The 23,485-nt window shown below is 48.5% G+C and overlaps 2 protein-coding genes across 3 annotated transcripts in view; one reads left to right on the top strand and one right to left on the bottom strand.

Annotated features, from left to right (window-relative positions):
• The first annotated feature begins 756 nt into the window (after positions 1–756).
• The window catches only part of MRC2 (mannose receptor C type 2), a 55,160-nt gene continuing 32,431 nt past the window's right edge, over positions 757–23,485 (top strand). Inside the window, exon 1 of one of the 2 annotated variants that reach the window (XM_059908910.1) lies at positions 757–1,408. In XM_059908910.1, the coding sequence (XP_059764893.1) occupies positions 1,294–1,408 (115 nt within the window). In that variant the 5' untranslated portion in view covers positions 757–1,293. The remainder of the gene's footprint in view (positions 1,409–23,485) is intronic. The other variant, XM_059908909.1, reaches the window with a different exon arrangement.
• Positions 20,572–21,281, bottom strand: LOC132355143 (ubiquitin carboxyl-terminal hydrolase isozyme L5-like). The gene has a single exon (XM_059907368.1). It carries the CDS (start codon positions 21,177–21,179, stop codon positions 20,661–20,663), a length of 519 nt encoding a protein of 172 aa, XP_059763351.1. The 5' UTR covers positions 21,180–21,281; the 3' UTR covers positions 20,572–20,660.

The following is a 23,485-nucleotide window of genomic DNA, read 5'->3' as shown; positions in this document are numbered from 1 at the left end:
GAGGTGGACAGTACAGGAAACAATAAAATTTATATTACAGTTTCATAGTGTTTTTATTTGATTACTCGTGGTGGGAGAATGTGAATCTTCTTCGCATTAGGGTCTCTAAATGTCGCAGGCCGGCTCTGAGCCCAGACATCCCAAGTAACTTTTTCAAGGTCGCTCAAGGAATCAGAGGTGGGGCTAGACTCTTAACATCCTCTCAGTTCAGTGCTCTGCGCTGCAGTGACCTGTTGCATAATACGAAATAACTGTGGCTTGTCTTCTCTTTTATGAAATTTCCATTTGGTCCTTTGCGACCCGTCAGCAGTCCGGTTGCTGGTGAGAGTGATGATGTCTGTCTTTTGGGACGTCCAGTGGACGGATTTTCCCTGGGTTTCTGGATACAGCCCCATCTAGCAAAAGCACTAACACCGCTTTGCGCCAGAGACGCAGACACGGGGGTCACGCAAATGCTAAAACAACACTTGCAAGTGTTTGCCCACCCGCACACGGCACAGGGACCCTACCTCCCCCTCCCCCAATCTTTGCCCGGGTGGCCGAGCCCTGGGCTCCGCCCCTTCCCCATCAGACCGGGGGAGGGGTCCTCCTAGGCGCGGAGGTAGCGGACGCTTGGCGGCTGGGCTGGAGACGTGGGCAGAAAGAGGCGGGACAGAGGGGGTGCCAAGGGCCGGGGTCTGGCCGCCTGGGTCCGCCGCGCGCCACCGCCCCGCCCAGTCGGGCGGTGCAGCCCACGTCCCGCCACGCGGTGAAGTTTGCGGAAAGTTTTGCAGTTGCTTCCCCGCCCGCGCCAGCCGGGGAGTTGTGACGCAGCGTCTGGGGCTCCAGGCCCGGACAGAGAAGAGAGGGAAGGCGAGGCGGGGAGACAGGGAAGCGGAGAGCGAGAGAAAGAGTGCACGCCGGGGTCCTCCTCGACCCCGCGGATCCTTCTCTCCCGCCTCCCCTTCCTCTCCCTCTCGGCGCTGTCTCTCGGGCCCCGGCCCCGGCCCCGGCCCCGGCCCCGCGCCTGCCCGCTCCTCCTCCCCTTCCCCTCCCACGCTGCCCGCTTCCCTTCCCCTCTGCCCCTCAAACCCTCCTCCCGGGTTCTGCGCTCCTCCCTCCGCCCTCCCTCCGCCCGGCCTGCCTCCTTCCCTCCTCCTCCCCTCCTCGCCCCGGGAGGCATCACTTCTTCCCGACCCGGAGGAAGACGCGAGCCCCTCGCGGGCGGTCACCACAGCCCAGCGCCGGGGCCGCCACCGCGCGCCGCGCCCGTGCGCCCTCGGTCCCTGCGTCCCCTAGCGCCACGCCGCGGGCATGGGGCCCGGCCGGCCGGCTCCCGCGCCCTGGCCTCGTCACCTGCTGCGCTGCGCCCTGCTCCTCGGGGGTCTGCACGTCGGCCGCCCCGGGGCCGCCGCCGCTGCCCTCTCGGGTAAGGCGCTGCCAGCTTGGCCAACTTCGGGGGCGGGCGAGGGGAGCGCCGGGAAGCGGGCCTCTCCCGACTTTTCCCTCCTTTTTTTTTTTTTTTCCCCCAGAAGTGTGTGTGTGTGTGCGTGTGCGTGTGCGTGTGCGTGTGTGACTGGGTTTTAAAAAATCGTCTCCGCTTTTCTGAAAGCGGGGGAGAAGGGAGGAGGAGCGCGCCTGGAGGTGGGGGGAGGATCTGAGTGGAACCAGATGTGGCGGGCGGCGGGGGAGGGGAGCCCGGGGGTCTCGAGCCGCCTCGGAGGAAGAGGGCGGGCTCCGGGAGGACCCCCGCGCCCGCCCTCTGGGACCACCCGGCGCCGGCCCTGCCCTGGGCCCGGGGACAGGCAGGGCGCGTCCGACGAAACCAGAGGAGGCTCCAGGCCGGGCTCCTTGCTTTGCTCCAGGACCGATGCATTACTGTTGTTTTTGAATTATTCGTAAGGGCTTGTTTGCCTTTCCCGGCACCTCGGGGATGTTTGTATTTTCTTTTCCACACTTGGTTTTCAAGGACAGCTTGTGGCATGCGGCATCCGCACCAGTTGAATGGAGCTCTGTGGGGCAGTTTTGTGCCATCAGGAGGATGCAGCGACAGGCTGGGCACGGTGTGCGTGTGTGTGTGTGTGTGTGTGTGTGTGGTGTAGTGTTGTGTGGGCGGCTCTGGCCAAACTGGCACCCCTCCAGAATGGACAGATCTTGGGCGGCAAAAAAGCTGCTAAAGATGCAAATACCCAACCGACAGAAAACAAAAACCCAAAGCTGTGCATTCTTTCTGCTGGTCTTTCAAAGGATGACAGTGAAGTGTGGGGACAGACAGACTCCTCACCAGGAATCCCAGAGGGAAAGGGAAAGATCTACTTCCTGGGGGGCTTGCAGGAGTCAGAGCTGGAACTGCCAGGGAGTGTGGTTATTACAGCCCCATTGCTGGGCCTATAAAGCTTGGTCTTGCTTTACGTTTCATTTGGGGAGGGGGCTGAGTGAAAGGGGACAGTCAGTGCAGCGTGTGCAGTTTTGTGCCAAGTCCAGACAGCCCCCTGGAGGATCTGGGGCCTCTAGCCACAGCCAATGCTTGCTGGTTTGGCCTGCCCCACTGATGGCGTGACGTAGGCGACCAAGACACGTATCTGCTCGGATTGTGCCCGGATTGTGCCCGATTGTGCCGATGGGAGAGGTGGGGGCCGGGTGATGCATATTCACACCGGGCAGAGCCCCTCTGCTGAATTCCAGACCCACCCGGAACTGAATGTCAGGCAAACACAAACCAGGAAGTACCTCCCTATCCACTGCAGGTCCAGGCACCCAGGCTGTTCCCCTGCCTCCCTGCATCTTACTCCTCTGTGAAGGCAGGCTGGGCGGGAGGGGTGGAGGAACATGGCCATTCCAAGAGCCCCAGAGCACATTGTAAAGCCAGGCCCTGGGAGAGTTGTGGCCAGAGTGCTGACTCGGCCTTTTCCCCTATGGAGCCTTTGACAGAGGGAGCTGGAAATGCCTGGTGAGAAGCCAGGTCAGGGAGGATGCCTGGAGTGGCCCTCTGCCTCTGGGTGTCCTCCAGGCCCCCCTTGCCCTTCCTCAGGCTGTGTCCCTGGGCTTGTGTCCCCCATAGCCTCGGAGAGGCCAGTCTCCAGGGCAATGCATTGATCACCCCAGAGAAGCTTAGGTGTGGGCAGGGGTGGATGGAGGGGAGCTGGAGATGAGGGCGGGGGTGGGGTGGGGTGGGGATAGCCTGGTCTCCAGAGCAGCAGCTGAGCAAGAGGATGTTGAAATTGTTGCAGGTACTGTCCCTGCCCTGTTCCCTCTGCCCAGAATACTCCTCTTCTAGCCGAATTCTTTCCTCGTCCCCCTGTACCTGACGAATTGGGTGGTCACTGGAAAGAGTTTATCAGCACCAGGCTCCAGATGGCCCCAGGAAATGCTCGTGGGAGATAGGATTCGGCTTGGCAGGCCAGTGCTGCTGGGGTGAAACTTACCTTGGGGGGTGACGTGCACGTGGTGGCTTCTTGACCACCAGTAGGGAAGAGGATGGGGCACCGCAGAGCCCCTTGGGGGCGGCAGGGCAGCAGCGCCTTCTTGGTGTGGAATGGCAGAATCCATCTTTTCTCCACCCGCTGTGGAGTACCCAGAGGGGCACCCTGCAAAGCTTGTAGCTGGAAGGCCTCTTTGTTAATTGCAGTATTGATGCATTTTTGTATCCTTCACTGCTCCATGCTGAGCCAACTACTTGGGGAGGAGGGAAGGTACAGGGGAGGTGTAAGTTGCGTCCTTAGAGACGCAGAAGAAACTGTGTGGGGCAAAGGGTCACCAAGGCCCTCGGGAGGGAGGCTGGGAGGGACCAGGCTTTGCAGACGCGGGGAGGGGAGCAGAGAGGGCGAGATGGGCAAGGCGGCCTGGGCTGTGCTGGGGGTTCTGTGGAAGCTTGCTGGGCTGAGGTGGAGAGTTCCTCAGTGAGGTGGGGGAGAAGCTCGAGCGAAGAGGAAACTGGCCAGCTTTCCCAGAGGCCAAGGTGGGGGAGCAACTTGCCGGCTGGCGGTGGGGAGCCCTGGAGAACCCCTGGGAGCTTCTGACCAGAGGAATGAGGCGCAGATTGGAAAGAGGGTTGCTGGGAGCCCCAGGCATCAGATATCCAGGTCCAGGAGTGAGGAGACCTTGGGAGATCTTGCTGTGGGGACAGACCCTGCTGTCTAAAGGACAGGGAGGGAGGCACCCCTTTGGAAAGGCAGCAGGTACTTGCTGCTGCTGCCAGAGTCAGCCGGACAGATGGCCTGCACTTCTGGCCCAGGTCCTGGTGAGTCATGGAGTTCAGAGCTTTCTTACTGCCCCTCCACCCAGTCTTCCTTTCTCCAACCGCTTGCCTTCTGTGAGCTGCCAGGGCTGAGATAGTGCCCAGCTGAGCTGTGGTTAGTGCTGAGATCCAGCCCTCTGCTGGGTTGACCTGGACAAGTTGAGGGTGCAGGCAGGGGAGGAGGAGGCCAGGGTCTTGGTCCCCATTGTTCACAATAGGGAAATCTCATCAGTTTCCTGATGCCTGCAGGGTATGGTTGATTTGGGCCGGTGAGATGATTTCAGAAGCACCATGAAATTCTCAGAAGAGCATTCATTTGGATTCACCACTAATTTAAGCATTAAATAGGAACCTGTTGCACCCTTCAGAGGGATGAAGTGGTAACCGCAGTGGCTCCCATTCTTAATGCTCTGGGCGCTGTGTGGCGTACTGTAGGACAGGGCTCTTCCATCTTTCACAACCCTGGGATGTGTTATCACCCATCTCACACACTGCCGGTGAACAGACTAGCGATGTTAAGTCATTTGCGCAAGAACACACGGCTAGAAAGAGGTGAAAGCGAGATTCGAACCCAGGTGTGGCTACTGAGCCTGAGCACTTAGGTACCAGACCACGCTGCGTCTCCGTAAAATGAACTTTGCCAGAGTGTGTGTTAGGAAAGGCTGGAAAATTCTACTTTAGGGGCTTTCCCCCAAAGCTCCAAGTTCTCTAGGACATCCTCTCAATGTGTCCTCCTGAGAGGAACCCTGGGAAGGGGGTAGAGTGGGCGGCCCTGTGTTACACCCCAGCTGTCTGGGTGCTTGTCTCTTCCCCAGCCCCAGGGCCCCCAGACGCAGGGATGGAGCCCCAGATGCAGGGACGGAGCCCCCCTCAGTATCCTCGGGGGTCTGAGGTGCCTGCTCCTGAGGGACTGAAGGGGCCCGATGGAGGAGGAGCCCCGCTTCCCTCCGGTCAGGGATTTCGTATTTGTTCATCCAGTCAGTAGGAGGATGTTTACCGAGCCTGCGCGGTGCTGCGGGAAGGAGTGACTGCGGCCTGTTCTTGTGAGCCCACCTCCCCTGCACCTCCTGTGGGGGTCCCTGGACTTGGAGGGCCTGGGCATTGCTGACAGGAAGTGTCCCTTCCGGTTTAGCCCTTCATGAGATGACGGGGTGCCGCTTTCCCGTGACTGGATCCTATAAATCTGGGGCGGGGTGGGGGGGGGCCTTTGAGCGGTGATGCAGCTCTTGGAACTCACCCCGGGCACTGCAGATCCCAGTCACGCCTCAGCTAGGGGCTGTGTCCTGAAAAGGCAGACGGAATGAAGGCTGTGTAGTGGCATCTGCGGCCTCAGCCAGCTCCAGCCTCTTAGAGGACAGACTGGGTTGGTCCCCCACCTGTGGCTCCATGTGGAACTCCAGTGGTTAGTTTCTTTCCTGCCCTTCCCCCTCTTCTTTGGACCCTCTGTCCCCTCTCCCGAGCCCCTTGGCCGTGTAGACTCCTTCCATCCTGCCTGGCTGAGCCCAGGCTCTCTGCCTCTCCTCAGCTCTCCCCGCCCCACTTGAGTACCTCTGACTGTGCATCCTGCCCCCGCAAAAGCCTTGGCTCTGTTGCAGGACGATGGCTCTGAAACCTCAGCTTCTTCCCAGTCACCCAGCCCCCCACGCCTTTCCCCTGCTCTCCCCCACAGCGTAGCGCGCCGCTCCTTCCTCCCTGAACCCTCACTGCCCCCGTCGCTCCAGGCCTTCGCGCACACACCGCTCCCTCTGCCTGGAATGCCCTTTCTCTCTTCTTGCTTGGGGGCCACCGCCCCTTCCGTCAAGACTCAGGATCCTGAGAAGGACACCGAGGGGTCCTGGTCACTGCCGCTTGGGCTCACCTGGGCTAAAGGGACACAAGCTCCCAGAGGGTGGACACGGGGCTAAACCCCAGAAGGGAGGGGCTGCCTTTTTTCCCTTTTTCTTGGGGGTCACTTCTAGAAGGACATGGTGAGAAGCTGCCGTGGTGGGCTTGGAGCTCCTACAGGGAAAAACAAGAAGCCAGTTCCCCAGCCTCTCCCGACATCCTCAGAAAGTGTTTGGAACGGGAGGCGGACACGGCGCTCCCCACTGTAGACTGAGGCTGGAGGGGGCGTGGCTGGGAACGCCCCGCCTCCTCAGTCTCAGATGTGAATCGGGACAGGGTCGGTGGGGCTGTAATTAATGCCACTCGCCAGCTGCGTGACCTCGGGCAGAGGCTCAGGTTTCTTCATTTGTAAAATGGGAAAAATAAAATAATAGCCCCTCGTAGGGATATCGTAAGAAATGACAATATATGTATGAGTTACGTGGTACAGTGCTGGACACAGTCACTTCTTAACAAATAATATTAAATTATTGCTATTTTTATTATTATTAGGAAGAGAAAACATGAATATCAAGGGACTTAAACATGAAAAAGACACACTCCTCAACATACAAAGCCCTAGCTACAGCCACTTTTTTTTTTAATCAAAGTAGGTCTTTGATTACCCTTTACTGCTTGATGACATACCATAAGTGCCTAAAAGTAACCATACTTTTTCTGAAAGTAAATTTAAATCCTAAAGAAAAAAAAAAATCCATCCTCACCTGTCCTTACCCCTCAGGCCCCTCAATTTACTTCCCTCCTTTTTTGCTTCTCTTCATCATGAAGCTTCTTCAGCTAAACTTCCTTTCAGAGCTGAGTTCCCTGGACTCTGCCCTTGCAATGCACACCCAGCCGCCTGTCATCCTGCCTCACCGTAACCTGCCTCCTAAGGAGTTGCCTCCCAGCAGTCCTGGTAATGAGGCTTCCTAATTACTAAATGCAGTGCCCCTTTGCAGGCCTCACCTTGTAGCATGGGTGCTGTTGATAGCCTCAGTTTTAATGATGCATGCTCGGTGGAAAACCGTCAGACCATACAGGGGTAACATGTAAAAAATCTGAGGTCCTCCCTTCCTTCCACACGCACCCTAACAGTAACCACTGTCAGTAGTTTTTTTTTTTTTAATTATTATTTATTTTGTTTATTTTTGGCTGTGTTGGGTCTTCGTTTCTGTGCGAGGGCTTCCTCTAGTTGCGGCAAGCGGGGGCCACTCTTCATTGCGGTGCGCGGGCCTCTCACTATCGCGGCCTCTCCTGCTGCGGAGCACAGGCTCCAGACGCGCAGGCTCAGTAGTTGTGGCTCACGGGCCCAGTTGCTCCGCGGCATGTGGGATCCTCCCAGACCAGGGCTCGAACCCGTGTTGCCTGCATCGGCAGGCAAATTCTCAACCCCTGCACCACCAGGGAAGCCCTGTCAGTAGTTTTTTAAACGGCGTAATCTTCCGTTCTTTATGCATATACACCCATATAAATACTCCTTTTACACAAACAGAACCACATTTTATACTGTATAATACAGTAAATTTTATTTAATAATATTCATGGCATTTCCATTACAGGCTTCAGAGCTGTGCCATTCTTAATGGTGCTCAGTAGTTGGTAGGAAGGATGTACTGTTTTTTTTTTCTGTAGCTGCTTCCCTATTGATGGACACTGTTTGAAAATTTTCTCTCCCTCTGGCCTCTGTGATGTGGTTTGCATCTGCAGTCTCTGCCTCCTGGCTTCCATCCTCAGTCCAGAGCCCACATAGTTGCCAGATTTGTGATCCAAAAGGGCGGATTTAATCGCCAACAGAACAGAGTTGAATTGAGAATTTGAGGCCTTCCATGGTCAGGTTCCAGCCTTTCTCTTCAAACCCTTGAGCAAGTCAAATTCAGGTGCCCTGAGTCCTGACCAGTGCGGCCCCCGCTCCCGCTTTTAGCTTGGCCAGGAACGTCTGGCTCCGCAGGTGTGGCTCCGGGTCCTCCCTCATACCTGCAGCCTCAGCTGGAAGGAGACTTTCTCCCCAGACTCCTTGGCCATTTCATCGCTGCTGCCCGCCTGGTGGAGCCCCTTCCTCCCCTCCCAGACCGTGAGCACCTCTGGGGCAGGGCTTTGTCAACCCTGCACAGCTTCCAGCCTTGGACACTGTCATTCAGTAAATATGTATTGAACCAAACAAAAAAAGACAGGTGTTCCAAAGAGCTCCCCCCCACCAACCAGTTTTACTGAATGTAACTGACATATAACATTGTATTGAGTTTAAAGTGTACACATAATGATTTGATATCTGTACGTATTGCAAAATGATCTCCACAATGTTTAGTTAACATCTACCACCTCACATCTTTACAAAGTTTTTTTCTTGTGATGAGAATTTTGGTTGTAGTAGTGGAAAGGCAATGAGTTTGTAGTAGTAGAAAGGCAATGAGCTTCCAGAGTTTTAGATGATGTCACAATCGTGAAAAACATATGGCATTGAATTAAAATAAACAGAAAAAAAGTCCAGTGGACCGGAATACATTTCAAAAGTAGACTTAGACTGTTATAAGAACTTAACGTAAGACACACCAGAAGCAACACACTAATGGGAAAATGAATCTGTACTTGTAAATGGTATTGGACAACAGGATTATAATTTAACATTTTTAGTTTCAATTTACAGCTGATCACGAGAAAATTCAGCTGGCAAGTTGTCATGTAGAAAGTGCAAAGATCACTAGAAATTAAAGAAATTAACTTTAAAAAATATGTAATTAAACTAGTAAAAATAGAAAACCTAATCTTGGCAGAGCTGTGAGGCAACTAATATGTATGACTGGAGCACGTAAATTAGTTCAGTTTTTTAGCATTCAGTCTTTCAGACAAGACGTAAGAAGCTAGATATGTAAGCCTTCATCTCCTTTGACCTCATAATTCCACTTGGGGAATTTGTAAGGCATTAATCCCAAAGAGAAAAAAAATGTTCATAGAAGTGCTATTTATAGTAGCAAAACAAATTGGAAACCATCTAGATGCCCAACAACAAGAGCATGGCTAATCAAGATATCTTAACACGATGGACAATTTACGTAGTTCTAAATGACAAATATAGAATATAATGACACATGTAATGCCAGGGACTTCCCAGGTGGTCCAGTGGTTAAGACTTTGCCCTTCCAATGCAGGGGATGCAGGTTCGATCCTTGGTGGAGGAACTAAGATTCCACATGAGGTGCAGCAGTGTGGCCAAAAAAAAAGAACTAATGCCAGTACATGGAAATATATCTAAGAAGGAAAGTTATCATGACCACAAGGCAATCATACAAACTAATATACACACACGGGTAATAATTAACTGAAGATGCATGTCTGATCACTGACATGCATTTTCTCATTCATTTGGTTAACTGTTTTGTTTTCCCGAGCACTGACAATGTGCCAGGCGTGGTATTTGATGCTGATGACACCATGGTGAACAAGCCAGTCATGACTCCTACCTTCCTGAAGCTTATATTTGAAGAGCAACCTCTCCCCCCAGCCCCAAATGTAGAGGAACATTCTAGAGGCAAATGTGTGCTGATTTCATTTTAGGTGCAATTTTTAAGTTTGTTAGAAGGAAGATGGAAGCAATAGACTGCTTTGAAATCTCAGACACAGGGTTGGGAACCTGTCTGACTGCAGAGAGAACAGCCCTGAGTCAGACCAGCTTGGTCAAATAGGAATTCAATAGGAAACGGCCTTGCAGTCAGTCTTTGTCCCTGAGGGAAGGATTTTCTAACTTCATAGATGCTTAACCTCATTTCTAAGGATCTGAGGATCCTTGGTCACATTTGCTTTACCTCACTGTGTGTGTGTGTGTGTGTGTGTGTGTGTGTGTGTGGTGAATCTTTGAGTAGTTGTAAACGTGACATTTCACACCAATACTTCACCATGTATCAACTAAAAACAAAAACAATCTCCTATAAAACCATAATACCATAATCACATCCAAGAAATATAACAGATACTATAGTTTTTTCTAATATGTAGTTCGTGTTTGAATTTCTCCAGTTGTCCCAATAATGTCAGCTATTGTTTAAGTCTAGGACTCAATTTGGTGTCCTGTCTCTTCAGCCTCTTTTAATCTAGAATAGTTGGCCTTCTTGTCTTTTATGACACTGGATTTTTGATGACTTCAGGCATCAAATGTTTGGTAGAGTGTCTGCAGTCTGAATTTGATTGTTTAATCATTAAATTCATGTTAAACATTTTTGGAAAGAAAACCACAGGGGTGGGACACAAATGTGTCCTTCCCATCGTATCACATTGTCAGTTTGTTCCCTTATTGGTGATGCTGACTTTGATCAATTGGTTCATGTGATGTCTACCAGATCTCTCCACTAAAAAAGTACCTTTTCTCCTTTGTATTTAGTAGATAATGTAAGGAACTATATTCTTTTTTTAAAGATTTTTTTTGATGTAGACCATTTTTAAAGTCTTTATTGAATTTGTTACAATATTGCTTCTGTTTTATGTTTTGGATTCTTGGCCGAGAGGCATGTGGGATCTTAGCTCCCCCACCAGGGATCAAACCCACAGCCCCTGCATTGGAAGGTGAAGTCTTAACCACTGGACCGCCAAGGAAGTCCCTAAACTATATTCTTTTCTTTTTTAAATAATTTTTAAAATAAATTTATTTTATTTTTTATTTATTTATTTTTTGTTGCGTTGGGTCTTCGTTGCTGCGCATGGGCTTTCTCTAGTTGCGGCAAGCAGGGGCTACTCTTCGTTGCGGTGAGCGGCCTTCTCATTGCGGTGGCTTCTCTTGTTGCGGAGCACTGGCTCTAGGCTCGTGGGCTCAGTAGTTGTGGCTCGCGGGCTCTAGAGTGCAGGCTCAGTAGTTGTGGCGCATGGGCCCAGGTGCTCCGCAGTATGTGGGATCTTTCCGGATGAGGGCTCGAACCCATATCCCCTCCATTGGCAGGCGTATTCTTAACCACTGCTCCACCAGGGAAGTCCCTAAACTATATTCTTAAAAAAAGCCAAGTTGCTCACAGCAGTACTATTCATAATAGCCCAAAACTGAAAACTAGCCCCAAACTGAAAACTACCCAAATGCCCATCAACCATAGAATGGATAAATTATGGTGGCTCCACACAATTAAGTAGTATACAGCAATGAGAATGAGCAACCTACAACCACATGCGACAGTGTAAGGCTCACAAAAATACTGAGCCAGATGCATTCATACCATGTGATCCCATCTATATAAAATACAAAAAAGAGGGTAACACTGACCTATGCTGTTTGAAGTCAGGAGAGCAGTTACCCTTAGTGGGAGAAGTTGTAACCAGAGGGAGTCACAAATAAAATTTAGAAGAAGAACAAACAGGGAGGAGATGTCTGGAATATTTATGGCAAGAAGCTCACATAAGCCAGTGAGAAAAACACAGGAACCTCCACTAGTTTTAAGGCATCGAAGATTAGAATACATGAGCCAGTAAAGGCTGGGAACAGAATTCACAAAGAAGGAACACCAATGTCTAATATGCCTTTGGAAAATGTTTTAAATCACTAGCAATAAAGAAAAAAGGCAAGATATGCTTCGCAAAGTGCCAACAAAGATTGATGTAACAATATGGTCAATATATTATTTATAATTAAGAAAAATCTGCTTACAAGTTGAAGAGCAGTAATAGCTAGGGAATGAGTAAATGGAATGTGGTATATCACATCATGGAATAGCATACAGCCATTAAAATGGTTTTTACAAAATTAAAAGATACAGAGAAATCCTTTTTCTAAAATATTAAGTACAAAAACGACTCAAAAACATTTGTTTGGGTGTGCGTGTGTATGTGATATATAAATGAATGTAACTTGTATGTGAGGCATAGAGACAAGATAAAATTGGTAAAGATCACACCAAAATTTAACAGAAGTCATATGTGTCATATTCTGTTATATTATGTATTGATTATTTAACAGGGGTGATTTTTCTTTCTAGCATGTCTGTAATTTGCAGCAATGGGGTGGCAGAGGACAACTTTCTCTCTGTCCAACCAAGTGATTCCAGTGGCACCCTCCGCCCACTCCCATCACCTAACTGGTCCAAGCCTGCAGCACGTGACCCCACGGGGCCAATCAGAGTCTCGTGGGGGCGGGGCGGGCTTTTCCCAGGCGCGAAGGGAGCCCTGCAGGGTCTGGTGCAGCACGGAGGGGACAGCCTGGCCCCAGGAGGGGAGAGTGGAACCTGGGTTCAGGGCGGGTGGCACTGAGACCCAGGCTGGCCGAGACCCTGGTTACAGTTTTCCCTTGCCACTCCAGGCCTGCCCCTCTTGTTTTTTTAAAATGATGAGTTGGAGTTGGGCTTCCGCTACTTGCAGGCAAGGAGGCCTGCGCAGGAGGGTCAGCGTCAGAGCGGGGTTTCCTGAAGGCGCGCTCAGGGTGCTCACGGGCAAGAGCGGGATCGCCGGTGTAGGCACCCGCCTCAGGCTCTTTCCATTAACAGACCCTCCAACGCGAACCTCTTGATCTTGCACTTATCAGCGGAGTGTTTACGGAAGGGACAGCTGGAGAGGGTGCAAACGCTGTAGTACAAGTTTGCATTTCGAGATACTAGGACACGAAATTCTGTAAGTACTAAATGGCCGTCCATACGGACAAGATTGGAATGCAAATCAAAAAGGTAGCAGTCAGGGGACAAGCTTTTGGAAGGCTTCCTCCATTTTGAAAACCTTATGACGTTTCTATATAACACTGTAACAAGTGAGAGAAATGGAAACCGCGTTAATGCTTACTGAGCACGTATAGTCGGCCAGGGTCAGTATTAGGCAATTCCACATGGACTGTATTTTTTTTTTAATATAAATTTATTTATTTTGGCTGTGTTGGGTCTTTGTTGCGGTGCGCGGGCTTCTTCTCATTGCCGTGGCTTCTCTTGTTGCAGAGCACGGGTTCTAGGCACGGGGGCTTCAGTAGTTGTGGTGCGTGGGCTCAGTGGTTGTGGCTTGCGGGCTCTAGAGCACAGGCTCAGTAGTTGTGGCTCACGGGCTTAGTTGCTCCGCGGCATGTGGGATTTTCCTGGACCAGGGCTCGAATCCGTGTCCTCTGCATTGGCAGGCGGATTCTTAACCACTGCGCCACCAGGGAAGTCCCTGTATTTTTTAAACCTCACATTCCTCTATTTCACGGATAAGGAAATTGAGCCAGATAGGCTGCAAGCCAGGATCACATACCTAGTGATTGGTGGAGCAGGGCACTCAGTCCAGTTTGCTTCCCTGCGTGGTCTTCTTTTATTTTGTAAGCAAAGTATGCATTATAATATAATGAACATTTGCGAATCCACCACCTAATCCAAGACAGAGAACATCACAGCACTTATATGTACCTATGTGCTTCTCTTTATCTCTCTCTCTCTCTCTCTCTCCCTGTTCCTCCCACCCAGTCTCTATTTTGTGTTTATCCATGCCTTGCTTTAAAATTTTTTCATTCTTGGGGTATAATATAAATACAGGAAAGTGAACACACCATGTTCAGATGTTCAGCTCAATGAATTTTCACAAACTGAACACACCCATGTAACCAAGGGTCGGATCCAGCAAATAGGAACATTACCAGTATTTCAAATGCTTTTAAACATTTTTTCCATAACCTCATTAGACACGGATATTTCTTCTTCACGAATTGTCTGTTCATACATATTCTTTTTTTTTGTTTTTTAAATGGCACTTTTTTTTTTTTTAAACTTTGGGTTTATTTATTTATTTATTTATGGCTGCGTTGGGTCTTCGTTTCTGTGCGAGGGCTTTCTTTAGTTGTGGCAAGTGGGGGCCACTCTTCTTCGCGGTGCGCGGGCCTCTCATTATCGCGGCCTCTCTTGTTGCGGAGCACAGGCTCCAGACGCGCAGGCTCAGTAGTTGTGGCTCACGGGCTCTAGAGTGCAGGCTCAGTAGCTGTGGCTCACGGGCCCAGTTGCTCCGCGGCATGTGGGATCTTCCCAGACCAGGGCTCGAACCCGTATCCCCTGCATTGGCAGGCAGATTCTCAACCACTGCGCCACCAGGGAAGTCCCCATACATATTCTTGAACATCGCATCTGTTCAGGTCTTAGGGGCTTAAAATTACTGGGTCTCTATATTTTTCTCATTGGTCTATATGAGCTTCTTGCCATATTTGTTAGAAATCTCTCCCCCCACCCCAAAAAACAAAAACAAAAACAAGAAAAAAAAAAAAAAAACAAGGGACTTCCCTGGCGGTCCAGTGGTTAAGACCGCACTTCCACTGCAGGGGGCAGGGGTTCCATCCCTGCTTGGGGAACTAAGATCCTGCATGCCGCACCGCGCAGCCAACAAATAGGGGAAAAGAAAAAGAAATATCTTTCCCCTGTTTGTTGTTCATTTAAAATTTTTATTCCCTGGCGGTCCAATGGTTAGGGCTCCGGGCTTTCACTGCAGAGGGCCCTGGTTCAGTCCCTGGTCGGGGAACTAGGGTCCCTCAAGCCACGCGTTGCGGCATCTATATCTATATCTATATCTATGTCTGAAGTATCTTTTTATCCCCCCTCCTCCTCCACACACTTGGCCTTGTTAGTAAGGTTTACAAAGCCCTTTGGGATCAGACTGAGTTCTCTCCTTCCCTGGAAGGCTACTCTTCCCCCTTTTACGCACCAGCACCTTTTCTGTTTCACTAACCCTCCCTCCCACAAGGCCCTCAGAAAGACAGTGTTACATATATATTTTTTCAGGATCAGAATACATTTTTATGATTGTAAAAAATGTTACCTATTTATAGTACACAATTCAAAAGGTAGAAAAAGTTACAAAAAAGAAAGGTTACCTAAAATTTCACCACTAAGAAACAGGCATGTTAACATTTTAAAGAATATCCTGCCAAACTGTGTCTCCCCTCCTCTCCTTTCCTTTCTCTGTATAAAACTTTACATAGATGTTTTAGTGTTGATTTGTAACATTCTTTCATATGTCAATATGTCATCAGTGTATTTCCACCCAATGCTTCCATGGCTGCGTAAGATTCCGTTGTACCGATGTCCCGTAACTATCCCTTGTTGGACATTCAGGTCATATCTCTTTTTAATTTCCAAACATGTGAATTGTAGAAAATACAAAGAGAAGAAAATAAAAATCACCAGGTATCCCATAAGTCAGTGATAACCACTGTTAACACTTAGGCATGTACAGTGGTTCTGAAACTCTGGTGAGCCTCAGAATCACCTGGGAACCTTGTTTACAATCCAGATATTCCTTCATCTTGAGTTTCTAATTCGGTAGGTCTGCTGTAGGGCCTGGGCACTTGCTCTGTAAACAAGCACCCCTGGCGATTTGGACACCCAAGTTTAATAACAAGAATGCACAAAGGTCTCTTCAGACTTTACTTGATTTAAAAGAAAATAGAAGTAAGGTCATATTATACATCCAGTTTTTAAAAATCAGTTACAGTATGAACCTCTATTCATGTCGAAATACTCTTATAACTTGATTACTGTTGTCTGCATAGTATCCCATTGTGTGAGTGTATTTCAGTTGACACAGTCAGTGCCATATTGTTGGACATTAATTTTCCCCCAATCATTGTTGTTATAAATAATGCTGTGTAGCAAAATCTTTGCATAGATTCTTAATTATTTCTTTAAGTTAAATTCATAAGAAGTGAACTCTGGGTCAAAGGTCTGTGTTTTTGAAGGCTTTTGACGCATGGTGCCGTATTCTCCTGCAGAAGGCTTGCCCCCAGGGCTGCTGTCACCACGAGCTCACTTGTGTGGGGCAGTGTGGTGAGTCGTTCCATCCGTGGTCTCAACCAGTCCTGCCAACCACTCAGGGGTCAGCACCAGCACAGCTCCTGGCACATGCGAGGTGCTCAGTACTTGTTCTGTGCCGTAAACAGGAGTATTTCCTCCACTGAACAGATGAGGACACTGAAGGATGAAGAGGTCAAATGACTAGTTCAAGAGGAGGAATTCAAACCCAGCCTTGAACCCAGAGCCCAAGCTCTCTTAACCATGCTGTTGATTTTCAATTAATATCAGAGAGGGAGGAACTGTGCTGGTTGTGGGAGCAGTACTTTTTAAAATATGGTCCTAAAAATATACTGAAGAAATCAGGAAAAGGGTGTGAAAGGGTGGGGAGAGAGAAGGGTTTGCAGGACCCTCGCAGACATTCCTTTGTAGATCAAGTCTATTGTGTCATTGGAGGTCTGAGTGATGTCGCAGTGGTGGTGATGATGGGTCTTGTGTATATATCTGACCCTTTGTAGCTTCCAGGGCAAAGCAAGTCAAACTCACTGAACACTGAGCGAGGAGTCGGGTTCTGTGGGAAATGCAGAGAGGTTTGGTTCCTTCAAAGACCTTCAGATGCCCCGTGTCTCGCTTCCCTCAGTTTTTTTTTTTTTTTAAACATATCCTTTTTTTTTTTTTTTTTTAAAGGGAACGCTATTTATTTATTTATTTATTTATGGCTGGGTTGGGTCCTCGTTTCTGTGCGAGGGCTTTCTCTAGTTGCCGCGAGTGGGGGGCCGCTCTTCATCGCGGTGCGCGGGCCTCTCACCATCGCGGCCTCTCTTGTTGCGGAGCACAGGCTCCAGACGCGCAGGCTCAGTAGCTGTGGCTCACGGGCCTAATTGCTCCGTGGCATGTGGGATCTTCCCAGACCAGGGCTCGAACCCGTGTCCCCTGCATTGGCAGGCAGATTCTCAACCACTGCGCCACCAGGGAAGCCCCCCTCAGTTTTGTTTACTCTAGAAACATTATAATAATATAAGAGAAAGTTACACATAATCCCAACCTCCTGGCACAATAAATAATTGGATGTTTCCCTTATGCTCTTCTATTCATTGTCCGTACATGATCTGCTTTTAAAGGAGGATGCAATTCAGAGGATGTTAAACTCTTGCCTGTAGGACACAGGACAGCTTGCCTTTCCACCTCCCCTGGTCCAGCTCAGTTCAACACACATGTTTTTTTTGTTTTTTCTCAATTGCTATTTATTTGCCTTGTCACTTCAGAGTGATGTATGGGCTTGTGTTGTTCCCAACATCACACATGAGCCCAGCTATTCATAGGAAAGGGGACTCTGCCTCCTTTGCTAGGGTAGCTGGAGCCATTATCCTCCCACCTAAGCTTTATTACAGAGGTTTTTATTCATGGAATCTAGTAAATGTTTGCTTCCTCCACTGCTTATTCAAAGTCATTGACTATTGTAATTTTTTTGCATTAATCAGCATTATACCTACATGCATGCTGTATGAACAGTGGAAAGGAATGACGAAGCATGATGTTTACTCTGATGCTTTTGGTGGGAACGTTCATCTTATGAAGAAATGAACTGAAACCTGAAGCATTCTCCCAAGGAACACCTATTATGCATTCCACTGAATTTGCTTCTTAGTTTTCTTTTTTTTTTTTTTAACTTTTTCAGTTATTTTTTAAATTAATTAATTAATTTTAAAAAATTTATTAAAAAAACCATAATGGTACAAAAAGGTTGAAAGTAAAAGAATTGGAAGAGATGTACTGTGCAAATATGAACCAAAAGGAAATTATATTATAACAGATACAGTAGACTTGAAAGCAAAAGCGTTACTAGAAATAAACAAGGGCACTTCATATCAACAAGTCCAATTTACCAGGAAGTTTTAAATTTGTATGCACTTAACTTCAAATTATGTAGAGCAACAGAGCTACAGGGAAAAATAGACAAATTCACTATCATAATAGGAGATTTAACATACTGCTGTCATTCACTGATAGAGGATACCTCTTTCAGAACCAGTAGACCCCCCCCAAAAAAAATTAGTAAGGATATAAAAAACTTAAATAACATGAGCAGCAGATTTGATTCAACAAGCAGATATATAGTCACTATGCCCCAAAACTTTAAATTACAAATTATTTTCAAGCACACTTGGAACGTTTTTAAAACTGACCATATTGTGCTATAAGGCAAATTTTAACAAATTTCAAAACACACATGTATTGAGCACCTGTTGTATGCCCTGAACTGGGGAGATAAATGGATAAGACATACTCCTGCTCTGAAGGAACCATTTAATGGGGGAGAGAGACCCTAAAAGAATCATGTCAATATCCCCATAGATCTCTCCCTGTAGATCTCCCCAGCAGGCTGCGGAGAGGCAGGGAGGGTATTTTTTTTTTTTAACATCTTTATTGGAGTATAATTGCTTTACAATGGTGTGTTAGTTTCTGCTTTATAACAAAGTGAATCAGTTATACATATACATATGTTCCCATATCTCCTCTCTCTTGCGTCTCCCTCCCTCCCACCCTCAGTTCACAGGTAAGAAAACCGAGTACCCTAAGGTCATTTACATTGTAATGGCAGAATCAGAACCTGAACTCCTAGACGAGATTCTCAGCCTGCGCTGCTCCAACCCTTTCCTCCTCCCATTCTTGGAGCCCCACTGCCATGCGACTGCCTGAGTCCCAGCGAGGGGCCCACGCAGACTCTGCCCACCTCCTCCTGTCCCAGCATCTGCCACCCCAAGCGGCGTGGGCCCTCGCCACCTCCTTCCACACTCCCTTGCAGCTGCGTGTTTTGTGACCTCATTTTCCCTTTACGACTGCCCTTGGAGTTGATTTCTGCAGAACCAGAATGTGGCGGGGAGAGCAGCATACCCTATGCTGCCCTGACCTCCCCAGAAGTAGCCCCCCCTTTCCCCTGTCACACTGTCCATGGCCTCTTCTTGCATCTCCCTTCCAGGTGCACCTGAGGAGGGTCCAAAAGCTCAGAGGTCAGAAACAAATGATAGTTGCCAGGGACCCACCCATGGGAATTGCGGGAGGACTCTGCATCTGGACGGTGGATTTATTTTTCTTTTAATTCTTCTGAAGAGCAGCTTAAACACTCAAGTCCTTGGCTTTATTTACTCTTATCATTTCCTCTTATCCGGACTGCAGCATCTGCTAAGCCTGGTTCCCAGGCTCTCTGCTGTGAAACAGACTCTTGAGCTCACAGCCCTGATCCGGGCAGAGGTCCTTCAATGTTAATAAACAATAATGGGGGCTCCCCCGGTGGTCCAGTGGTTAAGAATCTGCCTTCCATTGCAGGGGACGTGGTTCAATCCCTGGTCGGGGAACTAAGATCCCACATGCCGCGGGGCAACTAAGAGAGCCCAGGTGCCGCAACTAGAGAGTCCATGTACTCTGTAGCCCGTGCACCACAACTACAGAGAAGCCCACGTCGCAATGAAAGAACCCACATGCCGCAACTAAGACCTGACGCAGCCAAAACTAAATAAATATTTAAAACAAACAAACAAAAAATAATGGCCTTCCATTACCAAATGCTAAAGGTAGAAAGCATCTTTAAGCATTTTCTTGCTTAATCTTCCCAGAAACTCATGAGATTGGTCATATTGGTGTCTTCCCCAAAGTGAGGCTTGCAGAAGTGAAGCAGGTGGCCCCAGGGCCCAAGAAGAGATTTGTACCTGGGTGGGTCCATATTCCAGAGCCACCCTCCTAAGCCCTGCACCGTGCTTCCAAAGAAGGTGTGGGTAAGGAAGGTTCCATTGGTTTGTCATTGCAGAAGTCAGCAAGTGTTTAATCTTTGACATATAGTTTTAGGGAGATCCTAAAGGTTCCCAAGTGAAAAAGATTCTAAGTTCATTTAATTTTTGTGTTGAGAAGCCAGAGCTGGTGTGTTCAATTAAGAATATGCAGGTTAGGACTTCCCTGGTGGCGCAGTGGTTAAGAATCTGCCTGCCAATGCAGGGGACACGGGTTCGAGCCCTGGTCTGGGAAGATCCCACATGCCGCGGAGCAACTAAGCCCATGAGCCACAACTGCTGAGCCTGTGTGCCACAACTACTGAAGCCTGTGTGGCTAGAGTCCATGCTCGCAACAAGAGAAGCGCACCGCAGTGAAGAGTAGCCCCCGCTCGCCGCAACTAGAGAAAAGCCCACGTGCAGCAACGAAGACCCAACGCAGCCAAAAATAAATAAATTAATTAATAAAAAAAAAAGAAGAATATGCAGGTTAGAGGAGGCACAAGCCACCTACATGGACTGAGGTCAGCAGGTACTTCCTCAGCGTCCGAGCTCCCACTTTGGGGAAGTGAAAACCCTGGGATTGTTTTGGTTGAAGGGACAATTTCAGTAAACCAACACAGAGGAAGTAAAAATAACAATTTGTTACTTATACATCCCAGAAACAGGGTGAGGGGCGGGGGGTTGGTGGCACAATGGGCCAGGGGAAGGGCAGCCCTCAGTCCCAGCTCATCAGTGGGCAGGACAGAGAGAGCAGGGTAGCAGGCACCTAGTGCTTACCAGGTGGTTGGGGCAGAGGTCACTAATTTTTTTTCTTTTTTTCTGAACACCACTTTTATTTAATATGCACCACATGCACATGATGCAGGCAGGGAGAGGTTATGAATCCATGCATTGAAGGTGAGACCAACTGGGACTACTGTCAAATGTGTGCTGAGTCAATTAGGATGTTGCTCAAAGTTCTTTATACTTAATGGTTTCCTCGAAAATAAGTGCAGAAGCAGAAATGTGTACACGCCCCAAAGCATCTTCTTCATTTGGTTTCCTGTGCTTTCTTTGCATTCTGTTTTTCTTTTGCCTTTTCTACTAGTGGTATTAACTGCTGGTGTTCTGCTAAAGTCTTTAAGAATTCCATAATGAACGGCAGATAATTATGCTTCTGATATTTTCAGTCTTACATCTTTTTAATTTCTGTACTTCTTCAATAAGCATCTGATTTTTGGCAACCTCTGACTGAATAGCACTTAACATGTTATTACCCTGATCTGTATCCATGGGTTCCTCCTCAGCAAGTTGTCTTTGTAACTCTTCTATCTTCTGTTCATATATCATTTTTCTGTCAGACACAATGGCCATTAAGTTAAATTGAATTTCACCTTCACTGTACTTTTGTATCCTTTTTTCTATAACTGGCCTCACTGCGCTGATCCAGTCATCTTGATGACATGCACCTAAATCAGTGGGTCCTTCTCTTAGTCCATCTAATTCATACAGTCTTCCATTACTAGGAACATAACTGACAAAGTGAAAAGCATCTTCTTTTGCTGATGTCTTTGCATCAAATTCAAACATCTGCTGTCTGGCGAAACTGTTGTATACTTGTCGAATCACATCCGAATTACTCAGTGCCAGACCTTTCATAGCTGCATCAAAACTTTGTGAAAATTCTTTAAACCCTGATAATGTCTCTCCTAAATGGACATCTTGATGGGTACAGTTCAATAACACACTTACTATGGCTTGAGTAGCACAAGCATTATTAATTACCCGCTTGGCAAAAAATATCGTGTCAAGTCTGGAGTGTTGAACCACAGAGCCTGCTGGTTCTTCTCCTTGCTGCCACTTGAAAAGAAAAATCAGGGCTTCCCTGGTGGCGCAGTGGTTAAGAATCCGCCTGCCAATGCAGGGGACAGGGGTTCAAGTCCTGGTCTGGGAAGATCCCACGTGCCGCGGAGCAACTAAGCCCGGGCACCACAACTACTGAGCCTGCACTCTAGAGCCCGTGAGCCACAACTACTAAGCCCACATGCCACAACTACTGAGCCCGTGGGCCTGGAGCCCGTGCTCCACAACAAGAGAAGCCACCGCAATGAGAAGCCCGCGCACCGCAACGAAGAGTAGCCCCCGCTTGCCCCAACTAGAGAAAGTCTGTGCACAGCAACGAAGACCCAACGCAGCCAAAAATAAATAATAAAATTAAAATTAAAATTAAAAAAAAAGAAAAATCAACCCATGAACTGGCTTTAATTTTTCAAAATTCTCAGGCTCTAAACTCCCTATTTCTTCTACTTGGGCTCCTCGGCAACTGAATGCTTTAATGAGCTCAGTGAAGACCCAGGGTCACTTTCCACGCAGTGCCACTCTCTGGCATTGCCCATCATGCCCTCTCCCCCACCACTCCATCCGCTGCCGGCCACTGGGATCGGCACACCCGCACTGGCTCGTCAACCCCACATCCCCCCGCCTACTCCGTCACTAATTTTTCAAGGGCTCAACGCTTAAGTGGTTATTTTAAAAGGTGCCCCCCAAAAAGCAAAGCAGGAACTTCGGGTGGGAATCCCAAACTCAGACCCTTATCTAAATGTCCAGACTGTGGGTGTGAGCAGATTTGTCATACGGTAAAGTGCCGAGGCAGCAACTCCAAGGAGTTGTTTTTCTCATCACAACTTTAAAAAGAGTGCCATGCCTTGCTTCGAGAACCAAACAAGTCCTCCTTGAATGTTGCCACGTCAGAAGGTCACGGGTCTGCCAGCGAGTGGAGCAAAAGCTTGTGGTGAATCGTGTCAGGATTTCTCAGAATCATATTGTGCTGTGTTTCAGACACGTCTCGAGAACGGAATGCAGCGAGTCACAGGGACATTGTGCTTGCTGGGCAGTGGAGCCTAACTGAGAGGGGACGCCCCCCAACACACTTTTTTTTTTTTTTTTTTTTGGTTTTGAAGTAAGCACAACCCTCTGGTGATTCTTTTTTTTTAAGGAATTCCTTTATTTTTTATTTATTTATTTATTTATTTTTGGCTGTGTTGGGTCTTCGTTTCTGTGCGAGGGCTTTCTCTAGTTGTGGCGAGCGGGGGCCACTCTTCATCGCGGTGCGCGGGCCTCTCACTATCGCGGCCTCTTTTGTTGCAGAGCACAAGCTCCAGATGCGCAGGCTCAGTAGTTGTGGCTCACGGGTCTAGTTGCTCCGTGGCATGTGGGATCTTCCCAGTCTCGGGGCTCGAACCAGTGTCCCCTGCGTTGGCAGGCAGATGCTCAACCACTGCGCCACCAGGGAAGCCCTGGTCATTCTTAATAGAGACCAGGATATTGAAGAATGTTTCTCCACTCTGGTAAAAACAATAGTGCCAACATGATAACATATGGCCACTCTCCTTCCACTTCAGTGTTGGAGTGGGGGGGGGGGTGCAAAAGGGGTGGGTGGGGACTGTGGCAAACCGGTGAGCCCCCTCAGGTGGGCAGCTCCACCCAGAAACTGTGACTGGCGTCTTACAGGCACACTGGCTCAGCATTGTCAGGCCTCCCAATGTTTCCAAGAGAAGCTGGAAATGCAGATTTTTATGTGAAATCTCTCCAGTTTTCAACGCTCGCTCACTTTTCTTTCACATACCGTGACAGCCAAATGCAACTTGCCTGTGGGTTATCAGTTTCAAGTACCTGGAATAGTTGTTTGGAACTGACCAGTCTTCCTGGTCTCCCATCTCTGCTCTGCCCCTTATTAACTGTGTTAACAAGAGGATTGATCTCTCAGTTATTTAATACCTCAGTTTCCTTATCTGTCAAATGGAGATAGGAATTTTACCTATTTCTGAGCATTGCTGTGAGGATTAAGGAGAAAGCCTGGGAAGCCGGTGCTGGGTACCTAGCAAGTGCATGGTAAACATTAACTCGTATCATTATTTGTGGTCTCCTTCCATAAGTGCAGGGTGACCGTATGTCCTAGTTTGCCT

This window comes from Balaenoptera ricei, chromosome 20, assembly GCF_028023285.1.
Source record: "Balaenoptera ricei isolate mBalRic1 chromosome 20, mBalRic1.hap2, whole genome shotgun sequence".
Classification (NCBI taxonomy): domain Eukaryota; kingdom Metazoa; phylum Chordata; class Mammalia; order Artiodactyla; family Balaenopteridae; genus Balaenoptera; species Balaenoptera ricei.
Note: the sequence above shows the minus strand (reverse complement) of the source record. Positions and strands in the feature narration are given on the sequence as shown.